The sequence below is a fragment of the Acinonyx jubatus genome, chromosome C2 (genome assembly GCF_027475565.1).
Source record: "Acinonyx jubatus isolate Ajub_Pintada_27869175 chromosome C2, VMU_Ajub_asm_v1.0, whole genome shotgun sequence".
NCBI classification, from domain to species: domain Eukaryota; kingdom Metazoa; phylum Chordata; class Mammalia; order Carnivora; family Felidae; genus Acinonyx; species Acinonyx jubatus.
This window is the reverse complement of record NC_069384.1, coordinates 103,985,170-104,006,712: the sequence shown is the minus strand read 5'-3', so window position 1 is coordinate 104,006,712 and position 21,543 is coordinate 103,985,170. Positions and strand designations below refer to the sequence as shown.

General features: G+C 39.4%; 1 protein-coding gene across 1 annotated transcript in view; it reads left to right on the top strand.

Moving 5' to 3' along the window:
- The window catches only part of IQCJ (IQ motif containing J), an 841,043-nt gene that overhangs the window by 388,095 nt on the left and 431,405 nt on the right, over positions 1 to 21,543 (top strand). Inside the window, exons 2-3 of the mRNA XM_053221266.1 lie at positions 10,013 to 10,077; positions 16,012 to 16,092. Coding sequence (XP_053077241.1) covers positions 10,013 to 10,077; positions 16,012 to 16,092 — 146 coding nt within the window. The remainder of the gene's footprint in view (positions 1 to 10,012; positions 10,078 to 16,011; positions 16,093 to 21,543) is intronic.

Genomic DNA, 21,543 nt, shown 5'->3' with positions numbered 1-21,543 from the left:
GAGTGGGGGTGGGTCTGTCAGAGAAAAGGGCTGGAGGGACAGATGGGACAGGTTACATAGAATCATTACATACATACATCGTATGAGGTCCTGCCAGACGCAGGGGTTTAGGCTCTAACTTCTAGGTGAAGGGAGGCAAGAAGGGTTTCAAGCAAGTGACTGACCTGATGATGAGGTGGGCATTTTAGGTTGCTCACTCTGGCAGGCAATAAATTCTTAACTAAGGACAGTGCAAACAGGGAGGGTATGCTCTGGAGACAATTAGAAAATAGAGTTGACAGAACTCGGTGAGTAATGGAAATGAGTTTAGAGTAAGCTGGGAGAAGATGTCTGGGTGTACATCCATGTTTTGGAGGGGCTAGAGAGAGATGATAATAAAAAATTAATAATAATGAAAATAATGAAGGTTATTGAGTACCTACTATGTGCCTGGTGCAAGACTGAATGATTAACAGGAATTTTTAATCATCAAACAGCTTGGCAATCCTTGGAATTTGGTATAGTTAGTGTCCCCATCTTAAAGATGATGAAACTGGGACTCCAAGGGGTTTCCCAGCCCAAGATCACACAGCTAGAATGGAACAAAGCTGGGTACCACAGAAACAAGTGAGACGTAATTGCTGTCCTCAGTAAGACAGGCACTTAAGGAATCTCCTAGTGGGTGGCCAGTACTTTATTGTACAAAAAAGCACTTTTAAATAGTTATTTTAGTTGATCCTCACATAACACCATGGAGTAGGCATGGTCATCACCATTTCACAAATGTTGAAACTGCAGCCTAGAAGGGAGTTAATTGTTTAAGATGACACAGCAAGTAGATGACAAGCCCGGTTCAGATATGAAATCTCAGTACTTTGCAGAACACTAAAACTTCTTCATGGGCCTCATGGGTAAGTTACTGCCACTGCTCATGCCGTTGCATGTTCCATGTCATTCATGGGCAAAGAGTGGAGAGGATAAAGTTTAGATTCTGGAATTGGACTGCTTAGGTTGAAATGCCACTTTCCTTATAAGACCTTGGTCAAGTTATATAATCTTTCTCAGTCTGTTTTCTTATCCAGGTAATGGAAATAATAATTGCATCTTTTGCTATTTTTATGGGGCTGCAGTCATAATTTTAAAAAGATAACTTATACAAAGTGCTTTGGACCTAGTAAAATTCAATAAACGTTAGTAGTAATAACAGTAGTTCAAAGAAATGACATGACATTAGCTGTAGAAGGAAATATTAAAATGTATAAAATTGCATTTGAGGTGAACTTTAAAGGATTTCAGAAGGGATAGAAGAAGCAATAGTGGGGTTACAGGATTAAGAGTATTTTTAATCCTGAATATTATTTTTGTTTAGAGTATATGAGTAGGAGAGTTAAATTATTGGAAATGTATATGAAGAAAAACAATTAGGTAACCTATGTTTGGTTCTGGTGAGGGTCACTAAGGTCCTGGACACAGGTGACAGTAGAAGAAATGGAAAGGAAGAGAAGGGCAGGTCTAAGGTATAGCTCTAAGGAAAGCTCTTCCCAGCATGTATTTGGGTTGCTTCCCCCCAGTATCACTTGGTGGCCACATAAGAAATGCAAATTCATTTTCTAGTTGGACTAAGGAAAAACCTAATCTGGATAGTATTTGCTAACTATAATGAAATGCATTCCAGAATCAAGCATTAACAATTTGGGAGTTAACATGATGTTCTGATTGCCTGCACTTTGCTTTCATCCTTTGACACAGGAAACCAGGAGTTGGTGTATGGATTCACTAATCTACCTTTGTTGTTGTCTGCATTCTGAGAGGTGTTTGTTTGATGGCTTGTATGCTTATGTAAATGTGATTTTCAGCTTGAAGCATGGTATCTAGGATTTTTGTTTTTCCAGAATACAGAAATGTATAAGATGCAAAAATATCTCTACCGTAGTGGTTGTACTTAGTATTTCAGTCTCAGTTTTCACTATTGTCTAGGTATTTAGCTGAATTAACTTTGAGTAGCATGATTACTTTAAAATTATTACTAATAGTGTTTTAATTTCTCATATCCTAGAGTGAGTAGCAGTGGATTAGACTTCTTGTAATGAGCTGAGTATTCATTTTATAATAATAACTTTAGAATGTCTGTGATCTAAAACTAGCAAAAGTTATTGAGACCATGCATAATCTCAGGGAAAGGAGAAGGGCAACATTTAGAACCTAAGTGGTATTTTTTCAACATACCTGTCTGACAATCCTGGATCCACTGGGGCCATGCAGTGTAGCCCGATGAAATTATAGGTGCTTATTCAGATTAGGGCAAGGGCTGACTTGGGTGGTCTGGTTGTCTATATCCCCTTCCAGATGAGTATCCTTCCACACATCTACTCCAGGAGAATCTCAAGGTCTGAAATAATCTCAGATCCAAGGTGACCAATGACTTATACAGTCATAAGTGGGTTTTTACTTAATGTGTTTCTATTTGGCATCTGTTCAAATGAGCTCAGGTGTTTGGCACTCTCAGAGTTGGCATTCAAAGGGATTTTTTAATGTCCTAATGCTTATGAGTATAGCCTGGTTGGTCAAACAAGAATAAAGAATGAGCTGTCACAACAATTCCCATTGCCATATCTCATGTTGGAAAGTTTGTAAGTTTTACTATGTGTGAGGTAGCAAATAATAATGCCACTGAGAACTGGCACAGTGAAGCCTAGAATGACCTCACTCAGTGATTATCACTATAAAATCACAGCCCCTCTGCATCTCATTGGACATTCAGAATGTCCTTAAAAAGTGCTAGAAAGAGGCAAATCTCTTTTTAAGTCCACTACCTCATATATGCCTCGTGTGCCCATAACTTACCTGAATGAATCCTTTAAATGAGCTGTTGATGTCCTATTAGCCATTTTTTCCTCCCAAAGAAATTCATGTTCAGCTGCAAGATAACTTCCTGTGTGAAATTTACAGGTCTGTCAGCCATAAAAAACATTAATGCATAATACATAAACAAAACGTATGCTCTTTTTGCAAAAAAAAAAAAAATGGCAAAAGGAAAAAAAAAAAAAAGGAATTTAGTCTCTGCTTTCCAAAGGGAGAAAACATGAATCTTGCATTTTTATTTTTGATGCCGTTTTGCCTTTAAATATATGAGATTACTATTAATGCCCATATTCACAGCAGGAGTAGAAGGGAAATGACAGTAAATTGTAAAGCACATTTACATTATAACAAGGCCCATGGAAGCATTGTAATTCACACAGTTATTTCAACAGAGGTTTGGACTCCCTCCAATTTAATTTTCTGAAGTTGGGCTGTGCAGCTGGGTCATTCCTGGTCTAATCTGGGAAATGTATCTCTTAAGGCTGTGGATCAGAATGCCAGCCTCCCAGCTGTCACCAAAGAGCATCATTTACAGCCACTGAGGTCCGAGGGCAAAGCATCAGAATCACTTTATGTGGACACAGCAGCCTAGCTAGCTTCATAAATTCTGTTGTAAAGAGCAATAATCAATATTTCATGTTTAATGATGCAGAGCTAAAATTAGTATAGATTTTATGTCTTCTACTTTTCCAAATTATGCAAACATTAGTAACTCCTTTTTTAGTGCCCTTATTACATTTCCATTAAAAAAAGACCAGGTTGGGGGGTTGGGCAGTGAGGAAGCTTGATGATGTTTAATTGAATGATTGAACTGTCAAAAGTGATTTTGACTCTTAATTTTTGTTAAATAGTTACCTTTAGGTTAACATAAATTATTTCCAATGCAAAAAAATGATGTATGTAAGTGGCACAGGCTTTGTCACACAGTGGAGTAAATTACAGATTGTTTCCATGTTTTAAGTTACTTTAAATACTCAGGGATATGCTGGGAATAAAATGGCCATGGCGTAAGTCAGAAAAGTTAAAAGGTTGGTGTTTAGGCACAGGTGCACTTTAGAGAAAAATTAGTTTTGAGTGGATTTCTTATTTTAAACTTGTTCAGGGAACATACCCTGATTCCTGAGATAGTAGAAGTGGCAGGGACAGAAAAAAAAAAGAAAGAAAGAACAATGTTTTATTATTGGGCAAGTTAAGGGTCTAAGTAAGTGGCCACAGGGATGAGCTGTCTAACTTTTTAGCTATATCCCTGTGTTTGTGACAGGAGACAAACCTGCTGGAGTAAGGTAAGAGGGACGGCCCAGACACAAAAGAAAAAAAATCCAGCATGTGCCCTCCAGGCCACATGTTCACACCCAAGTCACTTCAAAACAAGTCTTATGACAGTGGGAAGCATGGGCTTTGGCAAATAGTCAATCAATTATTCCCCCTAACAGTACAGCCTATATTTCATAGCTACTTATAACACAAGCTTCATTTGGGAAAATGGGATTAAGGATATGCAATTGTCTGGGTTATGCTTGAATAATTCAATTTGTATTTTGCAAAGGGGCTTAGCCAAAATTTCAAAAAGCCAGAAATTAAATAGAGCATGGTAGAAATTATCTCCTTATCTAGTGAGTCAAACTGAGCCAGAAAATTGGAGCTAGACCTTTCAGTTGGGACAACTTCTATAGAGTCAGCCATCAAACAGACATATTCTTTTGTTAATTAATATGATCAATTAATTGATTAGTTGAATTTGTTGGATTATAGAAAAGGAATTGCAAGGATGGGGCAAGCAAAAACAAATTTAGGATTCTTGAGGCATGTCAGCCAAAGTCCAGTGAGAAGACAGATGACTCATTTAAAAGGGTGATTGACAGAGTTAATGAAGTGAGTGCATAGATATGGGTAGGGTATAGGGAAAACCACAAGGGATGGTGAAGTATCTGAGGCCATCAATGGCTGGAAAGGCAACAATAAGGAAGGGGAGGGAAGTGAGGGAAAGGAATAAAAGGAAAGAAAGACCTTGGAGGGGTGAGAAAAGGGAGCAGTTATGGGACTATGGCAAGAATCACCTTGTGGGTGAGGCCACCCCATGGGAGCTATGGCCTCTAGTTACACCAGTGTGTGCTTTAGTACCAGGAGAAAAGAGAATACTCCAACTTCTCTCTTCTGCTAACCTCTGATCTTATGCAATGCCTCCCACTGCTCAATTCTTATCCAAAGCCACAGGATAGAGGGGCCTGGTTGATAAAGCCCAACATCTTGAGCCTCCCAGAACACAGAAGAGAGTGGAGATGAGTCAAGAGTATGAATAGAGAGATGTTGGTTAAGCGGAACAAAGTTTCAGTTATGCAAGATGAGTAACTTTTAGAGATCTGATGTACAACAGTGTACAGTTAACAATACTTTAGTGCATAATTAAAACTTGTTAAGAGGGTAGATTTTAAATATTTTTACCACACCAAAAACAAAACCAAAAAAAATAAAAGGAAGGAAGGAAGAGAGGGAGGGAGGGAGGGAAGAGGAAAGGAGAGGGAGAAAGAAAGGAGAAAGAAAGTGGTAACTATGTAAGGTGATGGATATGTTAATTAGCTTGATTGTGGTGATTATTTCACAATGTTTACATGTATCAAATCATCAGGTCATACACCTTAAATATGTACAATTTTAAATTGTCAGTTATACCTCAGTAAAGCTGTAAAAAATAAAATGTCAAAAAAGAAAGCTACTGAATGATGAAAGAAAAGTGTGTTGGGAGAGGTAGAGAAGAATCAGCAGAGGACATACAATTTCTTGGGATTTTTTGGGGCCATTAAGCTACTAAGATGTCTTTTCACCTCAGTCAGAATAATGCATTCAATTCATTGTAATTCATTTATTCAATAATTATGTATTAAGTACCTGCTGAATGCCTCATTGGGGAATAGGCATCTTGATGTGAGCAGGTCACCATCCCTGACTTCAAGGATCTTAGTGGTAGGGTATCAGGGGTGTCAGGTAGAGAGGTAGTGCTAAAATAGGGATCACCATGGGTTGCTAAGGAAGCAAGGTGAGGTACCTGACCTTCCTGTTGAGTTTGGAAAGCTTTCATGGTAGAGGATAATGTTGGGGGCTTCCTGAAGGAAGAGTAGAGTGAGCCAGAAGAATAATTGAGGACACACTGTCATTGAATGTCCATTAAGACAGAGTGTGAGTTCCAGGATTGTGTGAAGTTTCATATGACCAGACTTAGGGAGGAGGTGTGTGGGCCACAGCCTGTGAGGTGGAGTGGGGAGAGACAGATGGGCCCTGTTGCATCAGACCTTGGCTGAGGAGTTGGGAATCTATCCTCAAAGTACTGGGGAGCTACTGTTGGTTTCTAATAGGGAAATGGCACTGCCAGATCTGAAATCAGAGACAAAAAGGACTAGTGGGAGAAACCAATGATGGAAAAGGCCAATTTGTATATGTTTTTAATGGTAAATTGAAGGAAAACTTTCTTGGAAAGTAAAACTCCAAGTGAAGATCTGTTGAGCAAGCAACTTCCTTATCGATTTCCAAGAAAATGAGGACATGGTTTGGAACTTCCAGGCCCATTGAATTGAAGTGTTTTTGTATAGTTAGCTTAAATAACCAAATGATGAAATCAATCCTCCAAATTGTCAGCAGAGCAGCTGTTCAGAAAGCTCTTGTTAGTCATTGACCTTATGTTTAATATGATTTCCTAGAACGTGGATAGTCAGATTGAATAAAGTACTGCATCAAAGCCCTCCCCGCACAGCAAGCTCTCTGCAGTGAAAGAACCAAGGAAAGGAGAGTGGCTGGCACAGAGTGCAAAAGCTCTTTATTTCCTGCCCCCCAAATCCCCCGGGAAAAAGAAAAGAAGAAAGCACGCCACAGGCACATCTTAGAGAAGAAAGTGCTGGGACTACCAACAGCTCAGTCTCTTTCCTAATCATAACGCAGGGGGTGAAAAAGACCAAGTTTATGACCTAAAAATCCTCCAATCCTCCTCTGATTTTCAAGAATAACTATGGATCTTATTCAACCTATTTTCTCTCTGTATAACAGCTGCATCTATTGCCTATGTCACTGGAGGTGGAATGGGATATGATGAAGGATTAGGTGGGAAGGTTGGAGGTTTGGGGGAAAATAGAGGATAAATGCAGAGACTTGTTCTTAGAATTAGAAACCAGCCTCTGTAGTGCTGAAGAGTTAGTTTTACCTTGAAAATAAAAAGCTATGTATAAGAGTGAAAAGGATGCTTTATCAGTCTATCTACCTACCTACCTATCGATCATCTTTATCTTCCTACCCACTTACCATGTGTACACTCTGCCTATATCGTACTGGCTGCCACTTACTGTGAAAAGCACACATGTAAGAGTTAAAATAAAAATAAAGACTTTCACACATCATGTACATGTAGTGAAAGAGGGGGATATAATTATACCAACAACATGGAAAAAGTAGTTCTGACAACTGAATATTTAATTTAGCTTAAGCTTCAAGGAAAAATAACCTCTGTAAGACTTAAAAAGTTGTTGTTGATGAAAAGAAGTATACTATTATATCAGAAGGGGAAAATATCCCTTAGTGGTAAATCCTAAAATGTTATTCTTTTGTATGGAAGAACCTGTAGCAAAATGTACAATGTCTTATACAGCAGTTTTGCAGAAGATGCAGAAGTATTCTTCATATGAGGTTTGTTATACGAATATTGGATATAAAAGCAGCAGCCTTTAATAAAAAGGAACTGAAGACCATGACCTGCTTCATCCATTATTCTCCTGAATAGCATTTTTTTTAAAGAGACTGACAAAACAAAATAAACAACAACTGCCCGTACTTCATCTAGTTAGGGTTTTGTATACAGTAGCCCTAGGTTATTGCTTAGACTGTCACTTCTGAGTTTGAATGCTTTCAGCTGAAAGAAAATAGAAACTCAGCCAAAAGTGCCTTAAACAAATGGGAGAATCTATTGGCTCATGAAACTGAAAAGTCCATCAATATGCTGGTTTCAAGTTCCAGTTTGATCCAGAAGTTCACAGTATCATTAGGGCACTGGCTCCTTGTCTGTTTCCTTGGCCTCTGTCCGTTCTACTATATTATCTTTTTTCTCCAGTTAGTTCTTACCCCATAGCAGACACTTACATTGCAGTTCCAGGGTTCTTCACTTCAAAATCTTTACATTCTTAGAATTCAGAGGAAAAAAACCAAACAAACAGAAGTTATTTCCCAGGTACCAAAGTGAACTTTAAACAATTAATATCGGTTGAGCAACTAATTTCAAAATATAATGCTGAGTGAATTAAACCAGTCATGAAAGAATAATTTTGTATGCAGTTCTAGAACAAACAAAACTAATCTATGGTGATATAAATCAGAACCAAGGTGCCTTTGAGAGAGGAACTTTCTAGAGAGAGATATGTTCTTTATTTCATTTTGGGTGGTGGTTCTACCAATATATGTCAAAATATTTTTGTCAAAAGTCATACTGTATATTTATAATATGTGTATCTCACACACTTAAAAATGAAAGCTTAGGTACTAAAAGATCATGCTGGCTGATATAAGGACAATTGACTGAAGTAGGCTAATATGGGAAACAGAGACAAGAGACTCACAGTTGGCTTAGACCACACTGCAAAGCAGTGGTCAGGTCCTGGATGTATTTTGAAGTTGAGATCAATAAGATTAGCTGATTGATTGTGTTTTGTGAGAAAAACAAAGGTATAAAAGCTGACTCCTAGGTTTTAACTCTGTGTATCTAGGTGAATAGTGATACCATTGGCTAAAATGTGGAAGAAGTGGTAAAGAAGGAAGTTTGGGTGGGAGGGTAGAGGCAAGGAAATCAGACTTTGATTTTGAGCTTGAGATGCCCATTATAAGTGCATCAAGTAAGCAAGTGGATGTAGAAGAGTGGAGTTTAGAGGAGAGATCAGGTACAAATATAAATTTAAAACCATGGGATGGGTTTTAAGGAATGGATCCTAAGGAATGAGGATTGATAGGGAAGAGGACAGAGGCGTAGGATGAACTACTGGCATGTTTCCAGAGGAGCTAAGATTTTATAGGAGTGAGGAGGACCTGGAAGAAGCAAGGAGGAGAAGAAAAGGTCCCATACCTCCTTCAGACCATGCTGGATATAGCCTGTGAGACATAAATGGCCACCTCTTAAGCACGCTGCAGGGGAGATGGTGTGTTCAGGGACTCAGCCAAGTTTGTCATCAGCAAAATCCTCTATATCCTAAAACTCTTTTCTAAATGATCCTTTGATTTTCTTGCTCTAACAAAAATTTAGCAGTCTCAGAACAGCAAGGCAAAGTACAGTCAGAATAAGTTGAAGGATATGTTCAAAGAAGTTGAGGAAGTAGAGGATTTTGCTAACAACAGACTGTGAATTCCAAAGGGCTCAGGGGAAAGGTTGGAGGCACTGGGGAGAGGTTAGTGACTGGGTCAAATTCTGGGATGCACAATATAGTATAAAGTTAAAGAAATTGAATAATGGGGATTGACCTAGGAGACTTGGATGTCTGGTAGCTTAGAAGCATGTTGAGACTAGTCCTGCTGGTCTTTTAAAGGGACAAATGTATAATTAATTCTAACTGGGGCTTCCTCTTGGAGCTTCAGCATTTTTTTGTGATGAGGCAAGTAGTGGCCTCTGTCCTCTCCCTGAATCACTGTGGCCTGAAGAATGGGATTACAGAGACTATGGAAGCCTAAAATTCAGGGAAGTTGTGTGTGTTTGTGTGCGTGTGCACACTTGCACATGTCTGAGCACTGTGTCTCGGGGATGAGGTTACCTAGAGTTCCCAGGAGACAGGAGAAGATGGTTGCTGAATGGCCAAAGCCAGCACATACTCATTAGAGCCCTTCACCCAGCAACCAGCAAACTTAATACTGTTGACAGAGTAAATTTGGGAAGAGAGTAAGTGGATCCATATAAAAACATCCCCACTCTGGAAGAATAACAGGAAACATTATCTTTAGTGGCATAAAAAAAATCACACAATTTGAGTGGCAGTATTGTATTCTAATTTGATCAAGGATCAAATTGAATTGTATGTCTAAGCACTTACCCATTGCAAAGTCCAGAACTCTTATAACAGTGTGTTATCTCAATTTTGCAAACAATTGCAGTCAAATATTATTACCCACAAGTACATGGGGTCAATTTGTAAGATAATTCTTTTCTTTTTCACAGGAAGAAATGAAAAGATTGCAGAATCCTTTAGAACAAGTTAATGATGGAAAATATTTACTTGAAAAGTAAGTAAAAAATACCAAAGGAAATTAATTATGTTTGAGGTTTAAAAGCTTGCATGGGGGAAAAAAAACAATCAAACACCTGGCAAGGCAAAAATGAATAAATAAATTTGACAGTTTCTTACGATATCATTGTGGTCAGGAACCCAGAAATGTGGCTCATTTGATATATAGTTAGATAGATTTATGGCTAGTTGAGCTATGATACACAAGCTGTACTGATTAACAGATTAGTATGATGCATGGAGATGTCTTGGTGCTGTGTCTGAGGGCTTAACTTAACAACCCTGCCCTCTTTTTGCTGTTTAATCAATGGAGTGTATAGAAGGTAGTCCTAAAATTTGCAAAAAGTTTAAGGGTAACACTAAGACTAATAGAATTAACATTAAAGTAATACTACAGAGGGGTGCCTGGGTGGCTCAGTCAGTTAAGCCTCCAACTTTGGCTCAGGTCATGATCTCATGGTTTGTGGGTTTGAGCCCTGCATTGGGCTCTGTACTGGCAGTGTGGAGCCTGCTTGGGATTCTTTCTCTCAGACTTTCTCTGCCCCTCCCCCCTCCCCCCTCCCCCACTCCCCCATTCCCCTACTCTCCCACTCATATGCTCTCTCTCTGTCTCTCAAAATAAATAAATAAATTTTAAAAAACAATACTATAGAATGGAACAAAATTGAGCTGAAAAAAAAAACAAGGAAGAGATGAAATTCAATATGAGTATATTTTTCATTTAGATTTTTAAAAAATTGTACAATCAGATACATCAGAGATATATTCTGATTTCAGTTTGTGAGTAGATGCTTAGAGGTTTTATCTGATGTTAACGCAAGACTATGATTTTATATGACTTCTAAAAATATTACCACAATATTAGACTGGTAATAGGCATGCATTGTCCAGCTAAAAGAAGAAATGAACTATCATTTACTTAGCATTTACAATTATCTTCCATATCAGTGAATGCTTACAGATGTTTCCTCATAGAATTCTGATTATAGCCTTTTGACATAGGGATTATTTCCATTTTACAGATAAGGAAAGAGGCTCAGAGAGCTTTCAGCACTTGTCTATTTACTAAGAGTAGTGAGGGTGAGAATCAAAACCACTCATGGATGCCACCAGAGCTCCTGATCTCAAACACTGGCTAAGTCTCAGTGCCAAGCCCATGTGAGTGTCACCCGTGGCTCTGGGTATCACATTTAAAAAGCCCGTAGACCTTCCCAAGAGCATCAGAGGAGGTCAGTTAAAATTGTGAGTTTCTGGGACCATATGAACCTACTACAGAGAGCTGAAGATGTGTACTGGACAAAAGAAATCTCAGAGGGAGCATAATGACTTTCCTTAAAGATTTGAAGGAATTTTCCCATTAAAAAGGGGCCAAATTGCTCTTCTTGCTCTAAAGGGCATAACAAGAATCAGTGAGCAGGATTTACGGAGAAACAGCTTTGTGACTCAGAAAAAGAATAACTATTGTAAAAATTCAGCCTGCCCAACAGAATGGACTTCTTTATTAAGGAATGAGATGGCAGACACTAAAAGTGCCCATCTGAGATGCTGTTGAAAACATTCCTGAAAATGGAAAATCTTGAATAGGATTCCTTTCTCTGATTTTATCCTAGCTTTGTGAGTCCGAACTAAGTATTTAAATACCCTGAACACAGTTTCCCGTGCAGATAATAACACTGACTTGACAGTCTTGGTGAGGGCCTTAAATAAGACACCCACAATAGCCCAGTGGCTGCAATGTCAGCCCCTTTTCTTTCCATCTGGGTGGCTGTTTGGACTAGACACATTCAGGTTCCTTCTATCTCCGTGATTCTAAGAATTTGCCGTGTCATCACTTGAAGGACAGTTTTCAGCATTTTGATCAAATGAAGTTTCTGCGTTATCTTCAGATTGAATTTATCCTTATTATGGTGTGCCCTCACCATTACCATCACTAGAAGTATATAAATAATAACTAAAAAGTTTTTGTGTAACTAGAAAGATTTTCCTTTATGGAGATTAGTGTGGTAATGACATTAGATAAGTGATTCTTCATCCTGGATGCCTTTAGAATCACCTGGAAGTTAGTAAAGATGGCATAAGCCTTGGTGTAAGCTCCACCCTAGACGAATTGAATCTGAATCTCTGAGGATGAGATCTTGAAATTAGTATTTCTCAAAGTTCCCTCCATGTAATTCTAATGAGGAGCTGGGGTGAGAACCAGTGGTCTAGGTACATTTTAGATTCCTTGTGGTTATTCAGTAATCTCACCGTGGCTTAATTTTCTTAGGACACACTTACTCTGTGACGTTCAGCCCTTTCGATATAGGGCTGCTGAGCCAATGGGCAAGAATGAATTCTTGAGATGTTTTTGGTGCAAAAAGGTGTTTTTATTAAAGTACAGGGACAAGACCCATGGGAAGAAGGAGCTGTGCTATGATTGTGAGGAATGATTGATTATATACTTCTAGGTTGGGTGTGGGAGCAGATAGAGTTAAAGGAAGTCATTAAAGAGATTTCCATATGTTAAAGAAGACTACAGGATCCTGGAGGTCTGGCTATTCTCAAAGGTTGCTTTTACTCTCTAGCAAAACATCAACATTAAGGCAGCCATGAGTTCCTTGAGGAGTGTCACGCCCTGCATGTCTCAGGTATTTATCAATGGGCTGCGAGTTGTAAGGAAATTTAATTTTATCTATATTTCTCTTGCCTTTGTTCTCCTCATCACTTTTATCTATTAAGTTAGGTTGTGCTGGTATTTCATTATTGATTTTAATGTAAAAAGTGAACTCCAGAAGTTTTTTTCTTGCTAATTGATCACAACTCTGTATTGAACTTCTCGCTAATCCCAACATGTATCTTTCCCAGCTTTCTGCTCTCAAGATTTGTGAAGATTAATGGCATATATGTGGGCTTCTGCCTCCTCTTTCCTTCCCTAGTCTTTCCTTCTTATTGTCCAGAAGCCTGGGAAAGCTAAAAGCTTCTGGATATGGCCAATCTGCTTTGCATGCTTATTTTTCCTTATCATGATTGAGGAATTCCAGAGATGGGTATTAAAGTCTCCCCTCAAAGCACACAAGCCTGTGGGGTAAGCTTCGCTTTCATGTTTGTCCAGGACAGAGAGAGAACAAACAATGGCTGCCAGCCCTAACGGCTATACCCATTTGCCTGTAATTCTAGAGATTTTCCTGCTTTGCTTCGGGGCAGGTCTGTGTCCTTGAAAGCTGTCAAATTTGATTGAAAAACTGGTGTGCTCTGAGTGAGCAGTTAGGCATTTCATTATAGCTGTAGCTGACTTAGGTGCTGATGTAAATCACCTCAGCTACTTGAAATGGCCATAAGTTAAGTGATAGTGGTGTCATAGCAGTTGATCAGTTATTCCCCCTTGGAACATTACATTTATTCTGAATGCTCAACAGGGTTTTGTGGTAGACAGCGTGAAGAGAGGGGGAGCTGCAACTCTGTTCTACTTGAGACTATGAGCAGGGCCAGTCCAGGTCATTTGTACACACATACGTTCACATATTCAATAACACTTTCTATGTGCTCATGAACAGAAGAGTAATTAGTAATGCCATTATTTAAGAGCCTGCTTATGACTCTGTTGTTTTTGATAATCATTTATTAACTTAAGTAAGACCTTAGGGTGACTGCTATTTGTTGTAAATATTGAATCAAGCTGGGTTTCTGGTGCGAAATATATGATTGCAAGCCACACATTCACCTCACATATAATGATTTTATTACCAACAGGTAATTATTGATGGAATGAGATAAAGCTACCCAATTAAAACCTACAGGTATTCATAGTTTATAGTTGGTTGAGGATGTATAACTGTAAATTGTAATTTATTATTATAAAATTTTTTTTTCTGTTTTTGAAAACTTGAGTTTTGCCTTTGGTTGCTGTATAACTAGAGGTCCCACAGCACCTCACATGTATCCCTATTGCCCAATTTACTAATATGCTATTAAGGGGGTTAGTTAACAAAATCTTAAAGTATCTTTCTTATAAGGCTTTTGTCCCTACAAGATCATAAAATTGCAAAAACAACACTTTCCTTGCCAACTGACCCTGCATTAAGTCCCTCTGTTTCCCCTTTAATAACATCTGTCACTCTTGTAATTGCTGGTTTAATATCCACCATCTCTTAGATTGTAAAACCATAGAACACGGAACATGTCTAGTGTTTTCACCATTGTGTCACTTGTGTTTTGCCTCATTTCTGACACATAGAAGATACACAATATATTTATAAATGAATGAATAAGATGAATTAATAATGGACTCAGAATACCAGTGGCATAGAGCAAAAAGAGTACAGCACTTTTTTCCTTGCCCCTTAATATCCCAGCTAGGCCACCACAAGGCTATATTGTGCTGATGGCACCACCTACTGGCCAAGTAGGAATTTATCTAATCTATACGTTTCTCCACCTTTTTTGGTTATTCCTTCATAAAGAGGAGAAAGTCCTAGAGATACTTCCAGCTCAATTTTTTTCTTATCCTTTTCCTTTCTTTACTAGAACCACAACCTGGTCCTCATTATCAGACCAATTTGAATACCTTTCTAAATATTTTCTTTTTTTTTCCCTTCTAACTATTTTCCATCCCTCTCCTTGTCACTGCTATTAAAAATCACCCTTAAACATCCCATTCAACTTTTCCTGCTCTAAATACTTTGTTTCCCCACAGCAATGTTTTTCAAACTATAGATAACAATCCACTGATGGTTTGTTAAATCAATTTGATGGTTCACCACTGAAATGTAATATAAAAAATCTGAAATATAATAAAAGATATCAGCATACATTACATGTAGTTGGGGAAATAATATTTCTTGAAATTTTTGTTTCAGTTTTAATGAACACATATGTACACATACACATCCCCTTAGCACATGCATGTGTCTTGGATTGGGATGTCAAATATTTGACATATGAAAACCACAGTCAGTAGCATTAAGTTGAATAAGTATGATATTAAAATCCTTCAAGCAGTATTTTGTGGTTATGAAACTTGAGTTTCAATGTGGTTTCTGCTGTACAGTGACTTGAGCATAACCTCTTTGAGCTTCAGATTTCTCATCTGTACAATGGGGAAAATACATACTTGGTAGAGGCTACTGTGAAAATTTAATAAGATAATACATATAAAATGTTTATGACAGTGTTTTGTATATATTATGCGGCCAATGACTGTTAGTTTTCTGCTTATCCAAACTTATTTCCTACTTTTATCCTCGACTTTCACCAAATTGTTCTTTGTTATCTAAAAATAGCCTGAGTTTTTTCACCTCTAATCCTTTGTTTTAATATCTGTCTCATATGTATTACCTTTCACATCTTAACCTAATTCCTTTCTACAAAACCCAGATCAACTACCACCATCTCCACAAAATCTTCCTTGATCACTGTAACACCCAGTGATTGTCTAATAAACTCATTAGAAGCAGTGATCATATATCTATGGAATTAGAATTTTCCAGGACAGAGATTCATGCTTTGACAAAGCTTACAGAATGAAAGAAGGAAAGGTTCAATGGTAGTGGCACCATTGAAGGGTGAGAATGAATGAGATACATTCTCTACAACTTGGTTAATTCCATGGGATTTATAACACCCTCCCTTTGTTTTTTTCTCCCCCCAAAGTGGCCCAATATTCTGCTCTTCTCTTTGCTTAAAGGAAATGACTCTCATGCCTTAAATATGAATGTTGAACTAAGGAATAAAAATCAAAAGAATAGCAAATGTAAAAAAACAATGTTTTCTTTTTATGGTGTGGTTATTTATCCATTATCTATCAATAGGAGACTTTAGGACTCTGTGAATTCATTAAAATGAACAAAATTGGATATATATCAGCTTTTTCAAATAAATACAAATTATCAATATTATTTTTATAAAGGTTAACTCTCTGTATTCAACTATATTGAGGCATTATTTCTGTTTCTAGTCACCAGATGGCCATGGATATGGAGAATAATATTGAAAAATATCACCTCAATCTACAGCCCCTGGAATCAAAGGTGAAAATGTAAGTTATTTCAAAGTTTACATTAAAACATTACAGTTCTCATTTTATGAACTTCTACATTACTCTTGAATTTGGGGGTATAAGAATTAAACATTTACTTGTTTCACATTTATGTGTTAAACATTTCTGTTCTGAACAGCAACAAAGCCGTTTTGGGCGAACAGCACCATCTACTGGATGGTGTGGGGGAATTATTATATTGTCATCCCATCATCATTTCTTGGTTTTCCCCTTTTAGACAGAGTGCATTTTCTGCTGTTTTGTCTTAGTAACTTGGTTAATTCCACCTTGGAAAACTTGGTTATTTTTATATCATGCCATTTCTTTTATCACACACACATGCACGCACACACACAGGTTAATGCTCTGAGAAGCATGTATCCAAGAATTTTAACATGTCTGAGCCTGGCTAGGATCACTGATAATTTACAAAAAAGCCCAAAGAGGAATCTTTTAGAAAAGAAGTCACCCTGAAAAAGGGAGACTTCAGGTGTACAGCTTTAAAGAACAATAAGCCATGGATTTGGGAACTGAGACAGAAATGATGCAGATATATAATATCCTGCTGGATAAAAGCAAATATTAACATAAACCCTTGTAAATCTACATTAGCGCTGGATATCAGTAAAAAGCTTCTATCTGAATGAGAACAGTGGGATACCTTCAAGATAAAGTTCAGACATGGCTTCTGAACCTGTTGGGTCCCCCACTGTAGGAAGCCCTATGTCATGCTTACTAAATGAATAATAAATCAGGCTACCAAATTTATGCAAGCAATGTGTCAGCCTCACTACACAGGATGTTAGTTTTCAAACATAGGTTGTTTTATCCTTAGGAATTTTCTCATTAAGATAACGTCCTCTTAAATGAAAAAGTGCTGGAATGGAAAGTTGTTTGTGTGAAAAATTAGAGTGTTTAATTTGAATGCTGAAATGAAGCTAGGAATCCTCCCTGGTGTTTTTTGGTTTTCATCATCTCTGATATGTATAGGCAGAGAGGCAGGTGCCAAGAGGAGGAGCAGGCAAAGAAAAAATCTCTCTGCCTGAGATTCCAGCCAGCTCAGAGAGTCTGGGACTTAATGTGTAGCTGGCTTGATGGAGGAATCTTAGGTCAGTGAGGTGCAAAAAGAATGGTTTTATCTCTTCTAATAACTCTGAACCCCATTTCCACTCACTGGAGGGGGATGAGGGAGAGAAAACTTAATCTTGTCCAATAATGGAATTTGAGTCCCATCAGAGAATTTAGTCCAGTTCAGTGACTCTTGTCTAATCTGGTTATTAAATTCTTAACTCTCATGACAGGTTGAACATGTCCCCTCTATACACATTAGACTTTTCCTGCAGCTGTGCAGCCTGCTGTCCTCTCTAGTCTCTCCTCTTTCTAGTTGTCCCTTCTCCTTGTTATCCCTCTCCCACCCCTCATGTGCCAAACACCCAACTGCCCCAAGATTTTCATTAATGGTAAACATTTCACTCCCAGGCAGTTGTTCCCTTAAAAATAGGGGTCGGGACATTGTGGGAAGCGCATTTCATCTCCCCTGAGTCTTCCACCAATGGTGTAGGCTGTGTTTCTCATTATGTCCCTTGCTCTGCTGGGACACCTCCCTCAGGCTGACCTTGGCATCCTCAAGAGGGTGAATTTTGGCATACCCTCCTCCCCACTTCCCAAAGGATGTTCTTTAGACCTGCAGAGCACTGGGTATGAAAGATGGGACATGTCCCAGGTTCAAGAGTCACTGTCACACTGCACAGGCTTTCTGTTAAGGTCTTCTTTTGTTGGTGGGAACCTGCTGAACATCTGTCTTCTCGTGGTAGGTAGAGAGAAGTAGGGAAAGCGATGGTTACTACACTATAAAATCCACTTTACTGGAAACTCTCCTCTCCCTTCTCTGATGAGGAGGAGAGAGGGAGACTAAGTTCCACTGAAGGTTTTCTGGACAGTCCAACCTCTGCAACCCCTGAGGTGGGATGCATTTTGGCAGGCCAGTCTCTGAGTGTAAAAGATAATAAGGCCAGATGAGAACTGTTCTCAGGTGTGGGCTGCCTCCATTTTATACCTGCACTGATGGGAACCCAAGGTGGAGGTTGGATGGGGCAGGAAAGACTCTCAGTTGTTTCCTCATACTCAGGCCACCTAAAAAGAAAAGGATTTGATAAGGAAGCCTAAACCTCTATGTGGAGTGCAAAGTATCAGTGGAAGTAGAGACCTCCAGGGAAAGGACCCATGTGAGTATGTGGATGGAATTTAGAGGAAATGTCAGGAAGGGTGCATTACCTGGTTCACGAATGCGACCATTAACAGGTAATTTGAGTTTTAGAGTTGGAGGATCAAAGGACCGCATTGAAAGGGCAAAAGCAATCAAGATTGCACAGCTATTAATAAAAAGTAATTTTGGGGAGGTGAAAGGCAGGTTTTCTGAGGGTCGAACAAAAGCAAGCCTCTCAAGTCAGAAAACTTGGTGAAAGCAAAAGTAATAAGTGAAAGCACCACAGTGAAGGCTCTCAATGCAACTCGAAGACTAAAGACAAATATGTTAGGAGGCAAGGCTGGAACGAGGGCCTGAGGAAGAAGGCTCACATCAAGGAGCACATGCTTTAGCACAGAGGCCTGACTGCAAAGGAAGGAAATGGACTCTCCAGACTCCATAAAACTGCTACCCTTTACATGGGGTCACATCTTGGATGTAATAAGATCCGAAACCCACCTTCTAAATACAAACTGTCCCTTAACAGTTGTTCGTTAAGTGTGTGCAATCCCTGTCCTGATGTTTTAACCATATATTTATTTTATTATTGAACAACATAGACATCTGTTGAATACAGATCATCTTTTGAAAGTCTGCTCATTAAATGTGCCCAATTCTTCTCCTTATTTTTTATTAATGTATTTGACTTAGTGATAAAACAACCTTTAGATTCTATAAAAGACAAAGAGAGAGACAGACAGATAGACACACTGGAGGAAAAAGACCATTCCCAAAAGAATTTAAAAGATATTTCTCAATGAAGCCTTGTTAGACTGCATTTGTTTGAGAGTAATGCCTATCAACTTTAGTCAAAAGCTTAATTAAAAGAAGATATGAGAGAAGAGTGGTTGAAAGCATAGACTTTGGAGTTAGAGCAAATAAGGCAAATCCCAGCTCTGCTGCCTACCTACTGTGTGACCTGGGAGCACTGCTTACCTGTCTGGGCCACAGTTGCACTCCTCTATACGATGAGAACACTAACCGTGTCTTAAAGGATTGTAGTGAACTTTCAATGAGAAAATCCTCCCTGCCAAAATTCTGACCAAATGCATCTTTTCCATGGGAGTTACACTGTTCCAAACACGTTTTGTATGCCAAGCTGGGCTAAGAAAATATTGCCCATAAAGATCCTCAGGAATCCAGCTTATCATATCAATGTATGTGATTAGCACACACTGCTTAAAAATTTTTGAAAGTGTTTGATTTTCTTAAGTGATGCTAGTGATTTATCTAGGGCCTCTATTGGTCACTTTTGAGGCTGACTTAGATACCTTATCCTTGACTCCTTGCAAGAATTACACAAAGGTTATTGTTATTCCTGTTTTTTTGGGTAAGCACAATGTAGGCCAATAACTTTAGTGCTTTGCCCAAAGGCCACAGCTAATGAGAAGTAAAACTGAGCAAGAACCTACATCTGTCTAAACGTACTGAGTTTCTGGGGGGTTCCAATTCACGATGGCTATGCAGGAAGATCTTGAACTCACCTCCTCCCACAGGCATTACTGACTCTACAGCCACATATGGAACAATATCCCCTGAAAAAAAAAACCTAAAAACTGGTGGAGCAACACCTTTACATCACGCAAATGAGAGGGAAACCACATCAAAACAGGTAGGAAAGGCTAGGACATAATCTTGCAGTAAACCCCACCCTGAGCACAGTGACTCACAGTCAGGAGGGAATTCAAAACACAGAGCTCCTTCCTGCCTGAGGAAAGAAGGATTGTACTCTACACCAGGCACCCCCACTACTAAGACCAGCACCTGAAAGACGAGCCCTCAGAACATACAGCTTTGAAGACCAAAGAGGTTCCAGTGCCTGTGAGACCTACAGGTCTGTGGCCAACTGAAGATGGCTCTTAAAGAGCCCGCATGCATGGATTCACCAGTCCCAGGGCCCCATACAGAAGTATCCCTTTGAAAAGTACCCAGACTTTATGTGAAAAGACTGGTTTCCTAATTTTAAAGTATTAGTCTGAGAGGCAGGGGCCTGCTAGGATATTCTCTGGGGTCAGAGAATGGTGGGAGCCATCTTCCTGCTCTCTGCCTTGCTAAAGCTGGTGGGTGCCATCTTTTTAATTTTTTTCCTTTTTATTATTTACCTTCTTTCTCTTTTCTTTCTTCTTCTCTTTTCTGTTTTTGGTGGGTGCCTCTTTGCATTCTCCGTCTTTCTTGCTCCAGCCAGTGAGCACCATCCTGTACTCTCCGTCTGCTGCACTCCAGAATACCATCTCCCAGATGACAGCTTCTACACAGGTTGGGGGCCTGGTGTTGGTGACTGTCACCCAGAGAACACCCCTTATCACCTGGCTCTGGAGGCCAAGGGGTTTGGATTCCTGGGTTCCATGGAGCTGTGGCAGTTAGACAGTTCTTGGCAGACCATCATTCCTGAGACACTGCATAGACAGCAGACTGAAACACACATTCACTCTTTCTGAGAAAGAGGCCTATTTACTGGTCCATGAGCTTTGGTCTGAGTGACAGGCTTCTGGTTTCAAACATATCTCGGGTCCTACAGAGGAGTCTCAGGTAATGAAGGCCAGTGAATGCAATCTCCGTGCTCTCCCTTGCTCCAGCTCACTGGAGTCTTAGAGACAGGAGCTTATACCTTGTCTGGTGCCCTGATTTTTGCAGCTGCTGCCAGGGTATACCTCCCCACTGCCTGGCTCTGGTGTGACTTTCAGGCCCCATAGGACAGTAACCAGTAGACAGAGTCTTTAACAGCTACCGCTACCAGGGTACAGCAAGAGGCTACAGACCCAGGAGCTCACTACGATGTAAAAGAGGCCTATTAGCTTATCATCATAGCTGCAGCCTGAAGGGCAGGCTTTTAATTAAACACACATTGAAGGACTGACTATAAACCTTTTCTGAGACCTCGGAGGCCAGGTACTACCTTTAAACTCTCCCTCTGCCACACTCCAGAGTACTAACATGTCTTGGGCGGGAGCTCTTATATGTGTCTGGTATAAGAGCCAGACTTTACATCCCAGTCTGTAGATCTGGTACCCTGATTTTTGTGGCTGCTGCCCAGGAGATACCCTTTGATCGCTTGGTTCTGGTGACCAGGGGGGCTTACATTCCTGGGTCCTATGGGAATGTAACAATTGGAGAGACAGCAGGCTTCCACCACAGGGCCCTGAATAGACAGCAGATGGAACACACCCTTAGCAAGCACACTTGCTTGATGTGGAGCTTGGGCCTTA